At 41.4% G+C, this 16931-nt stretch overlaps 1 protein-coding gene across 12 annotated transcripts; it reads left to right on the forward strand.

Moving 5' to 3' along the window:
- Positions 1-3099: 3099 nt before the first annotated feature.
- On the forward strand, positions 3100-16345 carry LOC125526902 (beta-glucosidase 34-like). Of its 12 annotated transcripts, none has more exons than XR_015609215.1 (7): positions 3100-3375; positions 3523-3579; positions 3653-3719; positions 4877-4940; positions 5081-5303; positions 5613-5681; positions 15919-16213. XR_015609215.1 is itself a non-coding variant. In XM_087529603.1 (7 exons), coding segments are annotated over exons 2-6 (270 nt in total). In that variant the 5' UTR covers positions 3100-3375; positions 3523-3537; the 3' UTR covers positions 5617-5681; positions 15919-16345. The 12 variants fall into 12 exon arrangements, 8 of the variants coding, with proteins under 8 accessions (XP_087385729.1, XP_048547475.1, XP_048547472.1 ...); XR_007291927.2 differs by having other exon boundaries at positions 3656-3719; positions 15919-16212; XR_007291930.2 differs by having other exon boundaries at positions 3523-3719; positions 5081-5127; positions 5188-5303; positions 15919-16196.
- Positions 16346-16931: the final 586 nt, after the last annotated feature.

Genomic DNA, 16931 nt, shown 5'->3' on the forward strand with positions numbered 1-16931 from the left:
GTTTTTTACTTTCGTTCTTCGAAATTCCGAAAGGGGTCCGAAAGCGACTTGATTTCTTTAGATCTCGATTCTTTTGGCAGTCTGATGAGGCCAAGAGGAAATACCGTCTCGCGCGATGGGATATCCTTTATCGACCTAAAGACCAAGGGGGTCTCGGTATTGAGAACTTGGAGATTAAGAATAAATGCCTTGTGAGCAAATGGTTGTACAGGTTAGGGACAGAGCCGGAGGGCATGTGGTCTCAAATCCTGCGCAATAAGTATTTGCACTCGAAAACGCTAGCCCAGGCTACCATCAGACCAACTGATTCACCGTTCTGGAAGGGACTTATGAGAACGAAGGATATGTTCTTTCGTAGGGTCAAATTCTTGGTTGGCAACGGGATGTCAACAAGATTTTGGGAGGATACATGATTAGGAGAGATACCTTTGGCCTTACAAAATATCCTATCCTTTACAATATTGTGCAACGTAAGGGAGATTACGTAGGTATCGTCCTTCAAACTATTCCCTTGAACATCCAGTTCAGACGTACGTTAGTGGGTGAGAGATGGACAGCCTGGATGCACTTGGTTCAGAGATTGATTGAAGTTCGACTCTCCGACATGCGGGACTCTACACAATGGAAGTTAACTAAAAATAGGATATTTACAGTGAAATCCTTTTATACGGATCTGATTAATTCTGGGCCCCTCTCAAGGTCACTTCATATATGGAAGGTTAAGGTTCCTTTGCGGATTAAAATTTTTATGTGGTTTGTCCACAAGCAAGTAATACTCACAAAGGACAACTTACTTAAGAGGCGATGGGCAGGCAACTCGCGGTGTTGTTTTTGTGCTCAGGATGAGACAATACAACATTTATTCATTGAATGCCCACTTGCCAAGTTACTTTGGAGAACGATTCATATAGCTTTTAATATTAATTCCCCAGTAGATATTGCGTATTTGTTTGGGACGTGGTTAGCTGGGGTTGAACAGATCACGGCAGCTAGTATTCGGATTGGAATATGTGCGTTACTATGGGCTATATGGAACTGCAGAAATGATATAATTTTTAACAGACAACACAACTTAACTTTTTTGCAGGATATCTTCAGAGCTACAGCTTGGATCCGTAAGTGGCACTTACTCACTCCTATGGACTCCAGAAAGCCTTTGGTTACTGGGTGCAACCAATGGGAGATGGTGGCTCGGGCTATATTCAACCGGTTCGGATGGTGTTTGCATAACAGGATAGGAGGCTAGAGAGCTTGTCCTTATTATCACCGTATTGGTTGTTTTTGGCCCTTTGTATTTTTCAGATTTATGTGCTATGACTTGCTCCGTTTGTGAGCTGTAAGACTTTTATGATGATACTTTCTGGATTTTTAATAAAAGGGCCGCATGCATTATCATGATGCAGAGGCCGGGGGTATACCTTCATTTCCAAAAAAAGTGCTTTGATTCTGAATGTGACAGCTCAAAATACTCTTTTTTGGCGGTTTATCTCTTCTGCTAGCAATATATATTCTGCTTAGTGCTCTTTGGGACTAGTAATTACAATGTCAATGCTTTACTTCGGCACCAATCCTATTAGTTTAGTGTTTTTTAACTGATGAAAATAGCTTATAGGGTAGTAGTAAATAGACATGACCTAACTGATTTTATTTTACAAAGCAAGCAAGCCAACAAACATTTTTTTTTGCAAGGCTTCAAATGCTACCAACCACATACAACAAGGCGAGGGAACTCTCCAGAAGGCAAAGAGGTTGCAGAAGAAGCGAATGTGCTACGCCGTCATCCTTCTCCTGGTGATAGTAGTTATCGTCGTGGTCGCGGTTATCCAGCCATGGAAGAAATAAGTAACTTTTGAGCACGACCTGAAACCCAACATCTCGGCGCGGCGGAATATATATATTGTTTTTCTGTTTTGCGCAATCTGTATAGTTCTGGGACCGATTCACACTCTTCTTTCTCGCTGTACCGCCATGTTCAACTAGACAAGCCCATATTTTTTTTTGCCCATATGCTGGAGGCTGCTGCTATTCTTCCTTTTCCTTTTTTGAGTTGAGGCATGCTGATATTTGTTTGTGTTTCGTTCGTGTGCTCCAACTAGCGGTGAAATGACACAAATATGCATCCATCCTAGCTTGTTCCTGAAATGAACGTGCACCATACTAGCACAACTTATGAATGTTTTTGCGGTTTGTTGACGGATCTAAAGCTCATTCATCTTGCCTCAAGCACATCATCCTTTAATTGTCAGCTTGTTTCTGTCTAAGAAGCAACGACTCTGTCCTTGTACTGCACTATATATAATCTCATTCGGTGATCGGTCTCTGGGAAAGAAGTAAAACTGAAACTTCACTTAACTAGAGTGCCAGACATGCCCAAGAATAAGCTGAGACATACAAAAATCTTGTTTCAGACACTTGATGGAGTAGACAAGAATCAACCGAGAAAATTTTATGTTATACACTTTGTGCAAAGCCCAGCCTCAGAGTTTTCAGCTGTACCGCTCATCAACATCCATATCAAAGAGTAATAACATGTCCTTTGTCAATAAATCATCTGCTCAAATTTGAAATGGAGTTAAAAGGCACCCCAAAATCATCTAAATCACATAGCAGCCTAGCTACGATGCATTCACAGAACAAATGATAGAACGACGACTCTTATCTCAAAACAAAAAAAATTCTCACCACCTCTCTCACCGCTTCCCATTGTAACTTGTTTGTTCATGCTGATACATCCGAGACATGTGCCATGAATTTTAAAGCACATTTGTGTTCTCTGCCGCTTAAATGATAGAAAAATGTAAGTGTATATGGTGGTATATTGGCGATATCATGAGTGTTTTCGTTGCTTTCATGCATACAGTATTGAACATATAAACCTTCAAGAACTCCTAGGCAGAACCGTTGCCTCCATGTTGCTCTATAAACGCTGTTGCCACCGCCTGTAATTTTCGTGCCCCGCCAAGGGCATCTTAGTAATTTCACGTACAGGCACGTACAGGGTATAAAAGTCACCCGCTGCGATGGAGAAACCCTGCCGTCGCCCGCCCCCGCGCGAGAGCGACCTAACCCGCGCCCCCCCCCCCCGCCTCCTCTCCTGCCGCCGCCACCTCGTCGCCGCGACCCCCGCCTCCTCCCCTGCCGCCGCCGCCTCCTGGGCCTCGCCCTCACCCTCTCCCCGCGACTCCCGCCTCCTCCCCTGAGATGCCGCATCTAGGGCCTCGCCCCCAGTCCTCCTTCTCCGCCATCACCGATTCGGCGGAGCTCGTGGTCGACCGGCGGTGAGCATGGCCTCGATCTGGAGAAGGAGAGGGCAGGAGTGTGGCCTCGATCTGGAGAAGGGGAGCAGCCTCACACATCTTCAGCCCTCTCAATCAGGTACGTGCCTCCTTTGCATTTATTTGTTCTTAATTAGCCCATTTTTGCTCTGATTCTTGGACGTGCCGTCGAATATGAACATGAGGGTTTAATTATGCGCACGTTGTAAAATATACTCATGGCCCTTGAAACAACTAACTATTTCAGGAGGACATTCAGCTCATGGCAGATATAGGATTGGATGTCTACAGATTCTCAATTGAGGTCAGATCCCGTTTAACCCCCTTCCTGCCCTGATTGCTTGTGCCATGATTTGCTCCGTGTTTGGATGAGGAAGTAGACCAGCAGGAGGAAGAGAGGATCTCGGGACGCGCTCCTTATTGGACTCACTGTAGTATAAATAGGTACATGTTGTGCAGCTCATACTTTTTTCTCTTGCCATCAGTGAGCTTTTCTCCTTTGATGTTACTGGTTTTGGTATGTTGTCCCATCGATGTGTGTGATGTGTGTTACCTTAGTTGATACTGCTTGGTAGCTTTCTTCTTGTTCAGAAAATGGTCACGGCTAGCTAGATTTCTTTGTTAGTTCCCGTCAAGAATATTCTCATCTCTAGCTACATTCTAACGGAGGGATTTTTTTGTTCTCTTTCTTGCTTTGTTGGGTACCTTTACTGGTGAGCAAAGCTTTGGATGTAGCTAAATTCAACCAAAGTATATTTTTGTTGTCTTCCATGCAATGGCGGAGCTACCACCAAAAAGGTGGGCAGGCCAGAGACTACAAACTGTGCTATCAAACTGAAAATCACTGCATTGTTGTGGGTAGTGCTTCATATAAAACTTCTTTTTGCTTCAGTCTTGGGTGGGCCACGGCACATCCGGCCTGGCCGTAGCTCTGTCGGTGCTTCCTTGGTTTCCCGCATGCCTCATTTTTTCTCTGTCAAGGATGGATTTTTCTGTTCTATGTTCTTTGGTTGGTGTTTCTTTTTCCTTGTACTGTAGTATAAGAGATGAATGGCATGTCTGTGATATGATGATTAGTATGGTACTTACTAATTGGTTATTTTGGATAAACTAAGTGGGTCTGGTCCAGGATTAAGGACAAAATAGTTTCAGATATCTTAGGTTCAGTGTTATTGCTGGCTCTGGATTCAGGCTCAGGTTCATGTTGAAGTGTGTTGTAAAAAATTAGGTGCCAGCCTGGAACATGAGAAAATTTACATCTCTAGAAAAGGACCAGTTAGATGTGTGCCTTAATCCTGTTTGGTTCATATGCATTGCTTCTGCCTTTTATTTGTACTATCAGAACATTTGCAGTTTATGGATTCCTTATTAGTACTACGAGCCTGACAGGCTGTTTATTTTCTGTTTGGCTCAAATTATCTGAATTCATGAATTGCTTATTAGTTATACGTGTCTGGCTGGCTGTACACTGCATGGCCCCATAATCATATTTACTAGCAAATAAGATTTTAGGTGTATAGTGTAGTCGAATATGAAATCAGCCCTTCTTTTCATGCTTGGATGATGTGTTGGTTAGTACTTATTTCATGTTCTGTTTTCAGCTCATGGCAGCTATGGGATTGGATGCCTACAGATTCTCAATTGCATGGTCTCGGATTCTCCCAAGTATGCATTATCAGTACAAATTTTGTGCGCCCCTTAATAATTTGACTGATAGACAGGGTTGTCAAATTATGGAGAAATAAATCAACATATATATCAGCACACTAATAGTAATAGCCTTGTGTGTTTTGTTTGACATCCAGATGGCACCGGTGAGGTCAACCACGCAGGCATCGACCACTACAACAAGGTCATTGATGCACTCTTAGCAAAAGGTGAGCTTTTGTACACTCTAACGTTTCTGTTGCAGGCAGAGCAGAATGAAGAGATGGGGATGTTGTTGGATGTGATATGGTATGAGCCTGTCTCAAACTCCACAGCTGATGTTGAGTCTGCTAAGAGAGCACAAGAGTTCCAGTTGGGATGGTCAGTGAGCCTCACTCACTAACTCCATTTACTGTTTTCCACTAATTAATCTAATCATGGATGGATTGCCAACAACAGAAGTATATAATTAGCCTGACAGTTTTGTATAATTATTTGATTACAGTGACAATAAAGAAGTTTGCTTTGTCTACCATCATGGAATAATAATTCATTCTTTAATCTTATATGTTCCTCGTGAATTAACTATTTGAGTTGGCATTCTTTAATCTTATATGTTCCTCGTGAATTAACTATTTGAGTTGGCGTTTATGCCATTTCTGATATGACATCATTTTCTTAATTTCTTAGAAGATGATGGTTCTTCTTCTCCTATTAGAGTACCACTGCCTCACCAGGATTGGTGTTGAACATAATAAGGTATAATGCCATCCATACTCATTTTTCTTCTTTGTATTTTTTCTTGTTCACTGGTCATGATTGGTTTGAGTATCATTATTTTGTAAATTAGATGCAAATGTTAGAACCAGCGTCGATTTTTTAGTCATATGGTAGTGTGTGGTGAGCTGAGGATAGTATACATTGAAGGAAATATGCCCTAGAGGCAATAATAAAGTTATTATTTATTTTCTTATATCATGATAAATGTTTATTATTCATGCTAGAATTGTATTAATCGGAAACATAATACATGTGTAAATACATAGACAAACAGAGTGTCACTAGTATGCCTCTACTTGACTAGCTCGTTAATCGAAGATGGTTATGTTTCCTAACCATGAACAAAAGAGTTGTTATTTGATTAATGGGATCACATCATTAGAAGAATGATGTGATTGACATGACCCATTCCATTAGCTTAGCACCCGATCGTTTAGTATGTTGCTATTGCTTTCTTCATGACTTATACATGTTCCTATGACTATGAGATTATGCAACTCCCGTTTGCCGGAGGAACACTTTGTGTGCTACCGAACGTCACAACGTAAATGGGTGATTATAAAGAAGCTCTACAGGTGTCTGGTGATTATAAAGGAGCTTTACAGGTGTCTCCGAAGGTACATGTTGGGTTGGCGTATTTTGAGATTAGGATTTGTCACTCCGATTGTCGGAGAGGTATCTCTGGGCCCTCTCGGTAATGCACATCACATAAGCCTTGCAAGCATTGCAACTAATGAGTTAGTTGTGAGATGATGTATTACGGAACCAGTAAAGAGACTTGCAGGTAACAAGATTGAACTAGGTATTAAGATACTGACGATCGAATCTCGGACAAATAACATACCGATGACAAAGGGAACAACGTATGTTGTTATGCGGTCTGACCGATAAAGATCTTCGTAGAATATGTAGGAGCCAATATGAGCATCCAGGTTCCGCTATTGGTTATTGACCGGAGACGTGTCTCAGTCATGTCTACATTGTTCTCGAACCCGTAGGGTCCGCACGCTTAAGGTTTCGATGACAGTTATATTATGAGTTTATAAGTTTTGATGTACCGAAGGAGTTCGCAGTCCCGGATGAGATCGGGGACATGACGAGGAGTCTCGAAATGGTCGAGACATAAAGATTGATATATTGGACGACTATATTCGGACATCGGAAAGGTTCTGAGTGGTTCGGGTATTTTTCGGAGTACCGGGGAGTTACGGGAATACGGGGGAAGAAGTATATGGGCCTTATTAGGCTTTAGGGGAGAGGAAGAGGCAGGCCGCGCGCCCCCCATTGACTAGTACGAATTGGACTAAGGGGAGGGGCGGCGCCCCCTCCTTCCTTCTCTTCCCTCTTCCCCTTCCTTGTCTCCTACTCCTACTACTTGGAAGGGCTCCTAGTTGGACTAGGAAAGGGGGAATCCTACTCCCGGTGGGAGTAGGACCCCCCCTAGGGCGCGCCATAGAGAGGGCCGGCCCTCCCATCCTCCACTCCTTTATATACGGGGCAGGGGGCACCCCATAGACACACAAGTTGATCTTCGTGATCATTCTCTTAGCCGTGTGCGGTGCCCCCCTCCATCATAATCCTCGATCATATTGTAGTGGTGCTTAGGCGAAGCCCTGCGACGGTAGAACATCAAGATCGTCACCACGCCGTCGTGCTGACGAAACTCTTCCCCGACACTTTGCTGGATTGGAGTCCGGGGATCGTCATCGAGCTGAACGTGTGCTAAAACTCAGAGGTACCGTAGTTTCGGTGCTTGATCGGTCGGGCTGTGAAGACGTATGACTACATCAACCACACTCGGTTTGCACATAGGTGGCTGACGGGTGTCAGTTTCTCCAACGTTAGTTGAACCGAGTGTGGCTACGCCCGGTCATTGCGAAGGTTAAAATAGCACCAACTTGACAAACTATCATTGTGGTTTTGATGCGTAGGTAAGATTGGTTCTTGCTTAAACCCGTAGCATCCACGTAAAACTTGCAACAACAAAGTAGAGGACGTCTAACTTGTTTTTGCAGGGCATGTTGTGATGAGATATAAGTTGTTGTATGAGATGATCATGTTTTGTTGAAGTTATCGGCAACTGGCAAAATCCTTATGGTTGTCTCTCTATTGCATAAGATGCAAGCGCCCAATAATTGCTTTACTTTATCGCTATGCGACAGCAATAGTTGCAAGAGCAATTGTTAGCGAGACAACCACGTGATGACACATTGATATAGATCAAGATGATGGAGATCATGGTGTCATGCTGGTGACGATAGAGATCATGACAGTACTTTGGAGATGGAAATCAAAGGCGCAAGATGATGATGGCCATATCATGTCACATATTTTGATTGCATATGATGTTTATCTTTTATGCATCTTATTTTGCTTAGTTTGACGGTAGCATTTTAAGATGATTTCTCACTAATTATCAAGAAGTGTTCTCCCTGAGTATGCATCGTTGCGAAAGTTCTTCGTACTGAGACACCACGTGATGATCGGGTGTGATAGACTCTACGTTCAAATACAACGGGTGTAAAACAGTTGCACACGTGGAATACTCAGGTTAAACTTGACGAGCCTAGCATATATAGATATGGCCTCGGAACACGGAGACCTAAAGTCGAACGTGAATCATATAGTAGATATGATAAACATAGTGATGTTCATCATTGAAAACTACTCCATCTCACGTGATGATCGGACATGGTTTAGTTGATTTGGATCACGTGATCACTTAGATGATTAGAGAGATGTCTGTCTAAGTGGGAGTTCTTAAGTAATATGATTAATTGAACTTAAATTTATCATGAACTTAGTCCTGGTAGTATTTTGCAAATCATGTTGTAGATCAATAGCTCGCATTGTTGCTTCCCTGTGTTTATTTTGATATGTTCCTAGAGAAAATTGTGTTGAAAGATGTTAGTAGCAATGATGCGGATTGGATCTGTGATCTGAGGTTTATCCTCATTGCTGCACAGAAGAATTATGTCCTTGATGCACCGCTAGGTGACAGACCTATTGCAGGAGCAGATGCAGACGTTATGAATGTTTGGCTAGCTAAATATGATGACTACATGATAGTTTAGTGCACCATGCTTAACGGCTTAGAATCGGGACTTCAAAGACGTTTTGAACATCATGGACCATATGAGATGTTCCAGGAGTTGAAGTTAATATTTCAAGCAAATACCCGAGTTGAGAGATATGAAGTCTCCAACAAGTTCTATAGCTAAAAGACGAAGGAAAATCGCTCAACTAGTGAGCATGTGCTCAAATTGTCTGGGTACTAGAATTGCTTGAATCAAGTGGGAGTTAATCTTTCAGATAAGATAGTGATTGACAGAATTCTCTAGTCACCATCACCAAGTTAGTAGAACTTCGTGATGAACTATAGTATGCAAGGGATGACGAAAATAACTCCCGAGCTTTTCATGATGATGAAATCGATGAAGGTAGAAATCAAGAAAGTGCATCAAGTGTTGATGGTTGACAAGATCACTAGTTTCAAGAAAAGGGCAAAGGGAAAAAGGGGGAACTTCAAGAAAAACAGCAAGCAAGTTGCTGCTCAAGTGAAGAACCCCAAGTCTGGTCCTAGACCTGAGACTAAGTGTTTCTACTGCAAAGGGACTGGTCACTGGAAGCGGAACTACCCCAAGTGATTGGCGGATAAGAAAGATGGCAAAGTGAACATAAGTATATTTGATATACATGTTATTGATGTGTACTTTACTAGTGTTTATAGCAACCCCTCAGTATTAGATACTAGTTCAGTTGCTCAGATTAGTAACTCGAAACGGGAGTTGCAGAATAAACAGAGATTAGTTAAGGGTGAAGTGACGATGTGTGTTGGAAGTGGTTCCAAGATTGATATGATCATCATCGCACACTCCCTATACTTTCGGGATTAGTGTTGAATCTAAATAAGTGTTATTTGGTGTTTGCATTGAGCATGAATATGATTTGATCATGTTTATTGTAATACGGTTATTCATTTAAGAGAATAAATTGTTGTTCTGTTTACATGAATAAAACCTTATATGGTTACACACCCAATGAAAATGCTTCATTGGATCTCGATTGTAGTGATACACATATTCATAATATTGAAACCAAAAGATGCAAAGTTAATAATGATAGTGCAACTTATTTGTGGCACTGTCGTTTAGGTCATATTGGTGTAAAGCGCATGAAGAAACTCCATGCTGATGGGATTTTGGGATCACTTGATTATAAATCACTTGGTGCTTGCGAACCATGACTTATGGGCAAGATGACTAAAGACTCCGTTCTCCAGAACAATGGAGCGAGCAACAGATTTGTTGGAAATCATACATACTGATGTATCTGGTCCGATAAATATTAAAGCTCGCGACAAGTATCATTATTTTCTGACCTTCACAGATGATTTAAGCAGATATGAGTATATCTACTTGATGAAACATAAGTCTGAAAAGTTCAAAGTATTTCAGAGTGAAGTAGAAAATCATCGTGACAAGAAAATAAAGTTTCTACGATCTGATCGCAGAGACGAATATTTGAGTTACGAGTTTGGTCTTCAATTAAAACAATGTGGAATAGTTTCACAAACTCATGCCACCTAGAACACCACAGCATAATGGTGTGTCCGAACGTCATAGCCGTACTTTATTGGATATAGTACAATCTATGATGTTTCTTACCGATTTACCAATATCGTTTTGGGATCATGCATTAGAGACAGCTGCATTCACGTTAAAAAAAGGGCACCTTCTAAGTCCGTTGAGACGACACAATCTGAACGGTGGTTTGGCAAGAAACCAAAGTTGTCGTTTCTTAAAGTTTGGGATTGTGATGCTTATATGAAAAAGTTTCATCCTGATAAGCTCAAACCCAAATCGGAGAAATATGTCTTCATAAGATACCCAAAGGAGACTGTTGGGTACACCTTCTATCACAGATCCGAAGGCAAGACATTCGTTGCTAAGAATGGATCCTTTTTAGAGAAGGAGTTTCTCTTGAAAGAAGTGAGTGGGAGGAAAGTAGAACTTGATAAGGTAATTGTACCTTCTCCCTTATTGGAAAGTAGTTCATCACAGAAATCTGTTCCTGTGACTACTACACCAATTAGTGAGGAAGCTAATGATGATGATCATGTAACTTCAGATCAAGTTACTACCGAATCTCGTAGGTTAACCAGAGTGAGATCCGCACCAGAGTGGTATAGTAATCTTGTTCTGGAGGTCATTCTACTTGACCATGACGAACCTACGAACTATGAGGAAGCGATGATGAGCCCAGGTTCCGCAAAATGGCTTGAGGCCATGAAATCTAAGATAGGATTCATGTATGAGAACAAAGTATGGACTTTGGTTAACTTGCCCATTGTTCAGCAAGCCATTGAGATTAAATGGATCTTCAAGAAGACAGACGTTGATAGTAGTGTTACTATCTACAAAGCTAGAATTGTCGCAAAAGATTTTCGACAAGTTCAAGGTGTTGACTATGATGAGAGTTTCTCACTTGTATCTATGCTTAAATCTGTCCGAATCATGTTAGCAATTGCTGCATTTTTATGAAATCTGGCAAATGGATAAACAAAACTGCATTCCTTAATGGATTTATTGTATATGATGCAACCAGAAGGTTTTGTCAATCCTAAAGGTGCTAACAAAATGTGCAAGCTCCAGTGATCCATCTATGGACTGGTGCAAGCATCTCAGAGTTGGAATATACGCTTTGATGAGTTGATCAAAGCATATAGTTTTATACAGACTTGCGGTGAAGTCTGTATTTACAAGAAAGTGAGTGGGAGCACTACAACATTTCTGATAAGTATATGTGAATGACATATTGTTGATCGAAAATAATGTAGAATTATTCTGCAAAGCATAAAGGAGTGTTTTTTAAAGAAGTTTTTCAAAGAAAGACCTCGGTGAAGCTGCTTACATATTAAGCATCAAGATCTATAGAGATAGATCAAGACGCTTGATAAGTTTTTTCAATGAGTACATACCTTGACAATATTTTGAAGTAGTTCAAAAATGGAACAGTCAAAGAAAGAGTTCTTGGCTGTGTTGCAAGGTGTGAAATTGAGTAAGACTCAAAGCCCGACCACGACAGAAGATAGAAAGAGAATGAAAGTCATTCCCTATGCCTCAACCATAGATTCTATAAAGTATGCCATGCTGTGTACCAGATCTATTGTATACCCTACACTGTGTTAAGCAAGGGAGTACAATAGTGATCTAAGAGTAGATCACTAGACAGCGGTCAAAATTATCCTTAGTGGAATAAGGAAATATTTCTCAATTATGGAGGTGACAAAAGGTTCGTCGTAAAAAGTTACGTCGATGCAAGTTTTGACACAGATCTGGATGACTCTAAGTCTCGATCTAGATACATATTGAAAGTGGGAGCAATTAGCTAGAGTAGCTCCGTGTAGAGCATTGTAGACATAGAATTCGCAAAATACTTACGGATCTGTATGTGACGACCCGTTGACTAAAATTATCTCATAAGCAAAATATGATCACACCTTAGTACTCTTTGGGTGTTAATCACATAAGCGATGTGAACTAGATTACTGACTCTAGTAAACCCTTTGGGTATAGGTCACATGACGATGTGAACTATGGGTGTTAATCACATGGTGATGTGAACTATTAGTGTTAAATCACATGGCGATGTGAACTAGATTATTGACTCTAGTGCAAGTGGGAGACTGAAGGAAATATGCCCTAGAGGCAATAATAAAGTTATTATTTATTTCCTTATATTATGATAAATGTTTATTATTCATGCTAGAATTGTATTAACCGGAAACATAATACATGTGTGAATACATAGAAAAACAGAGTGTCACTAGTATGCCTCTACTTGACTAGCTCGTTAATCGAAGATGGTTATGTTTCCTAACCATGAACAAAAGAGTTGTTATTTGATTAATGGGATCACATCATTAGAAGAATGATGTGATTGACATGACCCATTCCATTATCTTAGCACCCGATCGTTTAGTATGTTGCTATTGCTTTCTTCATGACTTATACATGTTCCTATGACTATGAGATCATGTAACTCCCGTTTGCCGGAGGAACACTTTGTGTGATACCAAACGTCACAACGTAAATGGGTGATTATAAAGGAGCTCTACAGGTGTCTCCGAAGGTACATGTTGGGTTGGCGTATTTCGAGATTAGGATTTGTCACTCCGATTGTCAGAGAGGTATCTCTAGGCCCTCTCGGTAATGCACATCACATAAGCCTTGCAAGCATTGCAACTAATGAGTTAGTTGTGAGATGATGTATTACGGAACGAGTAAAGAGACTTGCCGGTAACAAGATTGAACTAGGTATTAAGATACTGACGATCGAATCTCGGGCAAGTAACATACCGATGACAAAGGGAACAACGTATGTTGTTATGCGGTCTGACCGATAAAGATCTTCGTAGAATATGTAGGAGCCAATATGAGCATCCAGGTTCCGCTATTGGTTATTGACCGGAGACGTGTCTCAGTCATGTCTACATTGTTCTCGAACCCGTAGAGTCCGCACGCTTAAGGTTTCGATGACAGTTGTATTATGAGTTTTGATGTACTGAAGGAGTTCGGAGTCCCGGATGAGATCGGGGACATGACGAGGAGTATCGAAATGGTCGAGGCGTAAAGATCGATATATTGGACGACTATATTCGGACATCGGAAAGGTTCCGAGTGGTTCGGGTATTTTTCGGAGTACCGGGGAGTTACGGGAATACGGGGGAAGAAGTATATGGGCCTTATTGGGCTTTAGGGGAGAGGAAGAGGCACGCCGCGCGCCCCCCATTGACTAGTACGAATTGGACTAAGGGGAGAGGCGGCGCCCCCTCCTTCCTTCTCTTCCCTCTTCCCCTTCCTTGTCTCCTACTCCTACTACTTGGAAGGACTCCTAGTTGGACTAGGAAAGGGGGAATCCTACTCCCGATGGGAGTAGGACCCCCCTAGGGCGCGCCGTAGAGAGGGCCGGCCCTCCCCTCCTCCACTCCTTTATATACGGGGCAGGGGGCACCCCATAGACACACAAGTTGATCTTCGTGATCGTTCTCTTAGCCGTGTGCGGTGCCCCCCTCCACCATAATCCTCGATAATATTGTAGCGGTGCTTAGGCGAAGCCCTACGACGGTAGAATCAAGATCGTCACCACGCCATCGTGCTGACGGAACTCTTCCCCGACACTTTGCTGGATCGGAGTCCGGGGATCGTCATCGAACTGAACGTGTGCTAGAACTCGGAGGTGCCGTAGTTTCGGTGCTTGATCGGTCGGGCCGTGAAGACGTACGACTACATCAACCGTGTTGTGCTAACGCTTCCGCTTCCGGTCTACGAGGGTACGTAGACAACACTCTCCCCTCTCGTTGCTGTGCATCACCATGATCTTGTGTGTGCGTAAGAAATTTTTGAAATTACTACGTTTCCCAACATACATCTCATGCCGCACTCTCAAATTCGATCAGTAATTTAGTCAAAGTAATAAATAGAACATGAACTACCATAACATAGTTACATTGTTATGTTGAAATAGCCAAGTTCTTGCTGGGTAGAGCATGAACCACCAGGGGACGGTGCCAGTCGGGTGTTGCGGAGGGATTTCTTCTGGAGCTTGGCGTGGTGCCCTTTTGTGATTTGTTTTCTTTTGTGCTGCTTGAAGTGGTACTCTAACGTTTAACTTTGTTATGAAATTACAAGTTAGTTACTTTTAAGTCAAGTATACATATTAACTGAAGCACATCTGAATGTTATTTTATCTTACTTGGCATAATAGTGGCAGTGGTTCTGAAGCCTACCCAAACTATGAATCAGAATGGTAATTCTAACATGTGGTGCTCTAATATTCACTTATTCAGTTGTGTTCTGGAATGACCTCTTTCTGCTTCCTATTGTAAGCTTTCTTTGTTTCGTTTGTCTGCTGTTTTCTTCCTTCTATATTTTTCTTTCTTTCTTTGGTGCTGGCGGCCAAATCCAGAGGCTAATTTGTTTCCTTTCAAGGAGGAAGTAATATATGAGTTTTCTTTTCACTTCCTTGCTCTTTGCTTAAATACAATATCTTGTTTATCGACAAACGAATCAACTGAGATTCGCTTTTGTTCTGCAAATGGGATTCCAATCAAATTTTAGTTTAACATTTTCTAGACCGACATTTTTCCTCAAAATATTCTTGGCTGCTTTGGTTGTAAGCATACTGAAGGTAGTATTCCATTGTCACTGACATTTTACAGTTAAATGTATTTCTAATTAAGTTTCTACAGAAATATGGTTGTCGAGTAGCATCATTGATTTATTATAAGGTACTTATTGCTGTTAGTGTCCCTTTCTGCATGCTGATGGGATAGTCAATTGGGTTCATCATGATGGATGTTTATGGTACCATAATTGTTGGATGCCCTTTTTTTATCAAGTGGTTATAAATTCTGTCAAACCCATGTCTTTACGTGATTTTCTAACATGGAAGTAGTCACTTCCTGGATATCGGAGTATGTACATAGAACTGAACCGCTTATCGCCCCATGTTTTGCTAGAGAAAAATCAAGCACGAGACATGTGTTAGGATGATGGATTTCATATTAAAAAGAAGGATGTAATATATGAGCACTTGGAATGCAGTAGAAATATGTTCATAGTAGTGTAATTGTAGGGTTCCTGATTTGTGGTGCATAGACCACCTGGATTAATTAGCTTTTGTAGTTCCTGTATTTTATTTCTTGCTACATTTTTCTGGGTCATTTCAAAATTTCTGCTCTACACAGAATCTTAAGAAGTTTGGGTATGCACACAGGTCCTAAAAATAATGAGCTGTTTAGTGCAATGCATGTGACCTGATTACTTCTTTTCTTTTCTTTTTTACATTGTACGTTCTTGGAGGTCGCCTTTTCTCTCTTCTGTTGATCAAGTTTTCTTCTTCTTTCTTCTGCTTATTAGGGTTTCTTCCTTTCCTTTTTTTTGGAAATTGCATTTATTGTGTGACCTATGTATTGTCATTATTCTTGCTTCATTGGTCGTGTTTATATTCTGGGTTTGGCTCGACATTGTGTTTTCTTTTGCCTCATGCCATTCATATTTTGTGATTGCGTGTGTATCAAGGTGTGCTTTGCCTGCTTTTTGAAGCTTGTGTGAATTGACCATGATCTGTTCTTGTTGGGATAAAGCCTGAACTGCCAGGTACACTTTGCTTATTGTCCTTATTCTGGTTCTCCTTGGCATCTTTCTATCAGTGGAGATCCTTGTTTTCAAATAGCAGGGATAGAGGGACAGAAAAGTTATATTTGTCGCGGCGTTGCAAGTGTTGCCCCCCTCCTCCCCAAGGGCAAGGTGAAGGAAGGTGCATGTGTGGTTTTTCTGCAGCTCGCAGCGAGGATTGTGAAGGAAATATGCCCTAGAGGCAATAATAAAGTTATTATTTATTTCCTTATATCATGATAAATGTTTATTATTCATGCTATAATTGTATTAACCGGAAACATAATACATGTGTGAATACATAGACAAACAAAGTGTCACTAGTATGCCTCTACTTGACTAGCTCGTTAATCAAAGATGGTTATGTTTCCTAACCATGAACAATGAGTTGTTATTTGATTAACGGGATCACATCATTAAGTGAATGATCTGATTGACATGACCCATTCCATTAGCTTAGCACCCGATCGTTTAGTATGTTGCTATTGCTTTCTTCATGACTTATACATGTTCCTATAACTATGAGATTATGCAACTCCCGTTTACCGGAGGAACACTTTGGGTGCTACCAAACGTCACAACGTAACTGGGTGATTATAAAGGAGTACTACAGGTGTCTCCAAAGGTACATGTTGGGTTGGCGTATTTTGAGATTAGGTTTTGTCACTCCGATTGTCGGAGAGGTATCTCTGGGCCCTCTCGGTAATGCACATCACTTAAGCCTTGCAAGCATTACAACTAAATGAGTTAGTTGCGGGATGATGTATTACAGAACGAGTAAAGAGACTTGCCGGCAACGAGATTGAACTAGGTATTGGAATACCGACGATCGAATCTCGGGCAAGTAACATACCGATGACAAAGGAAACGACGTATGTTGTTATGCGGTCTGACCGATAAAGATCTTCGTAGAATATGTAGGAGCCAATATGGGCATCCAGGTCCCGCTATTGGTTATTGACCGGAGACGTGTCTCGGTCATGTCTACATTGTTCTCGAACCCGTAGGGTCCGCACGCTTAAGGTTACGATGACAGTTATATTATGAG

This window comes from Triticum urartu, chromosome 1A (assembly GCF_056163025.1).
Source record: "Triticum urartu cultivar PI428250 chromosome 1A, HENAU_Tu73, whole genome shotgun sequence".
NCBI lineage: Eukaryota > Viridiplantae > Streptophyta > Magnoliopsida > Poales > Poaceae > Triticum > Triticum urartu.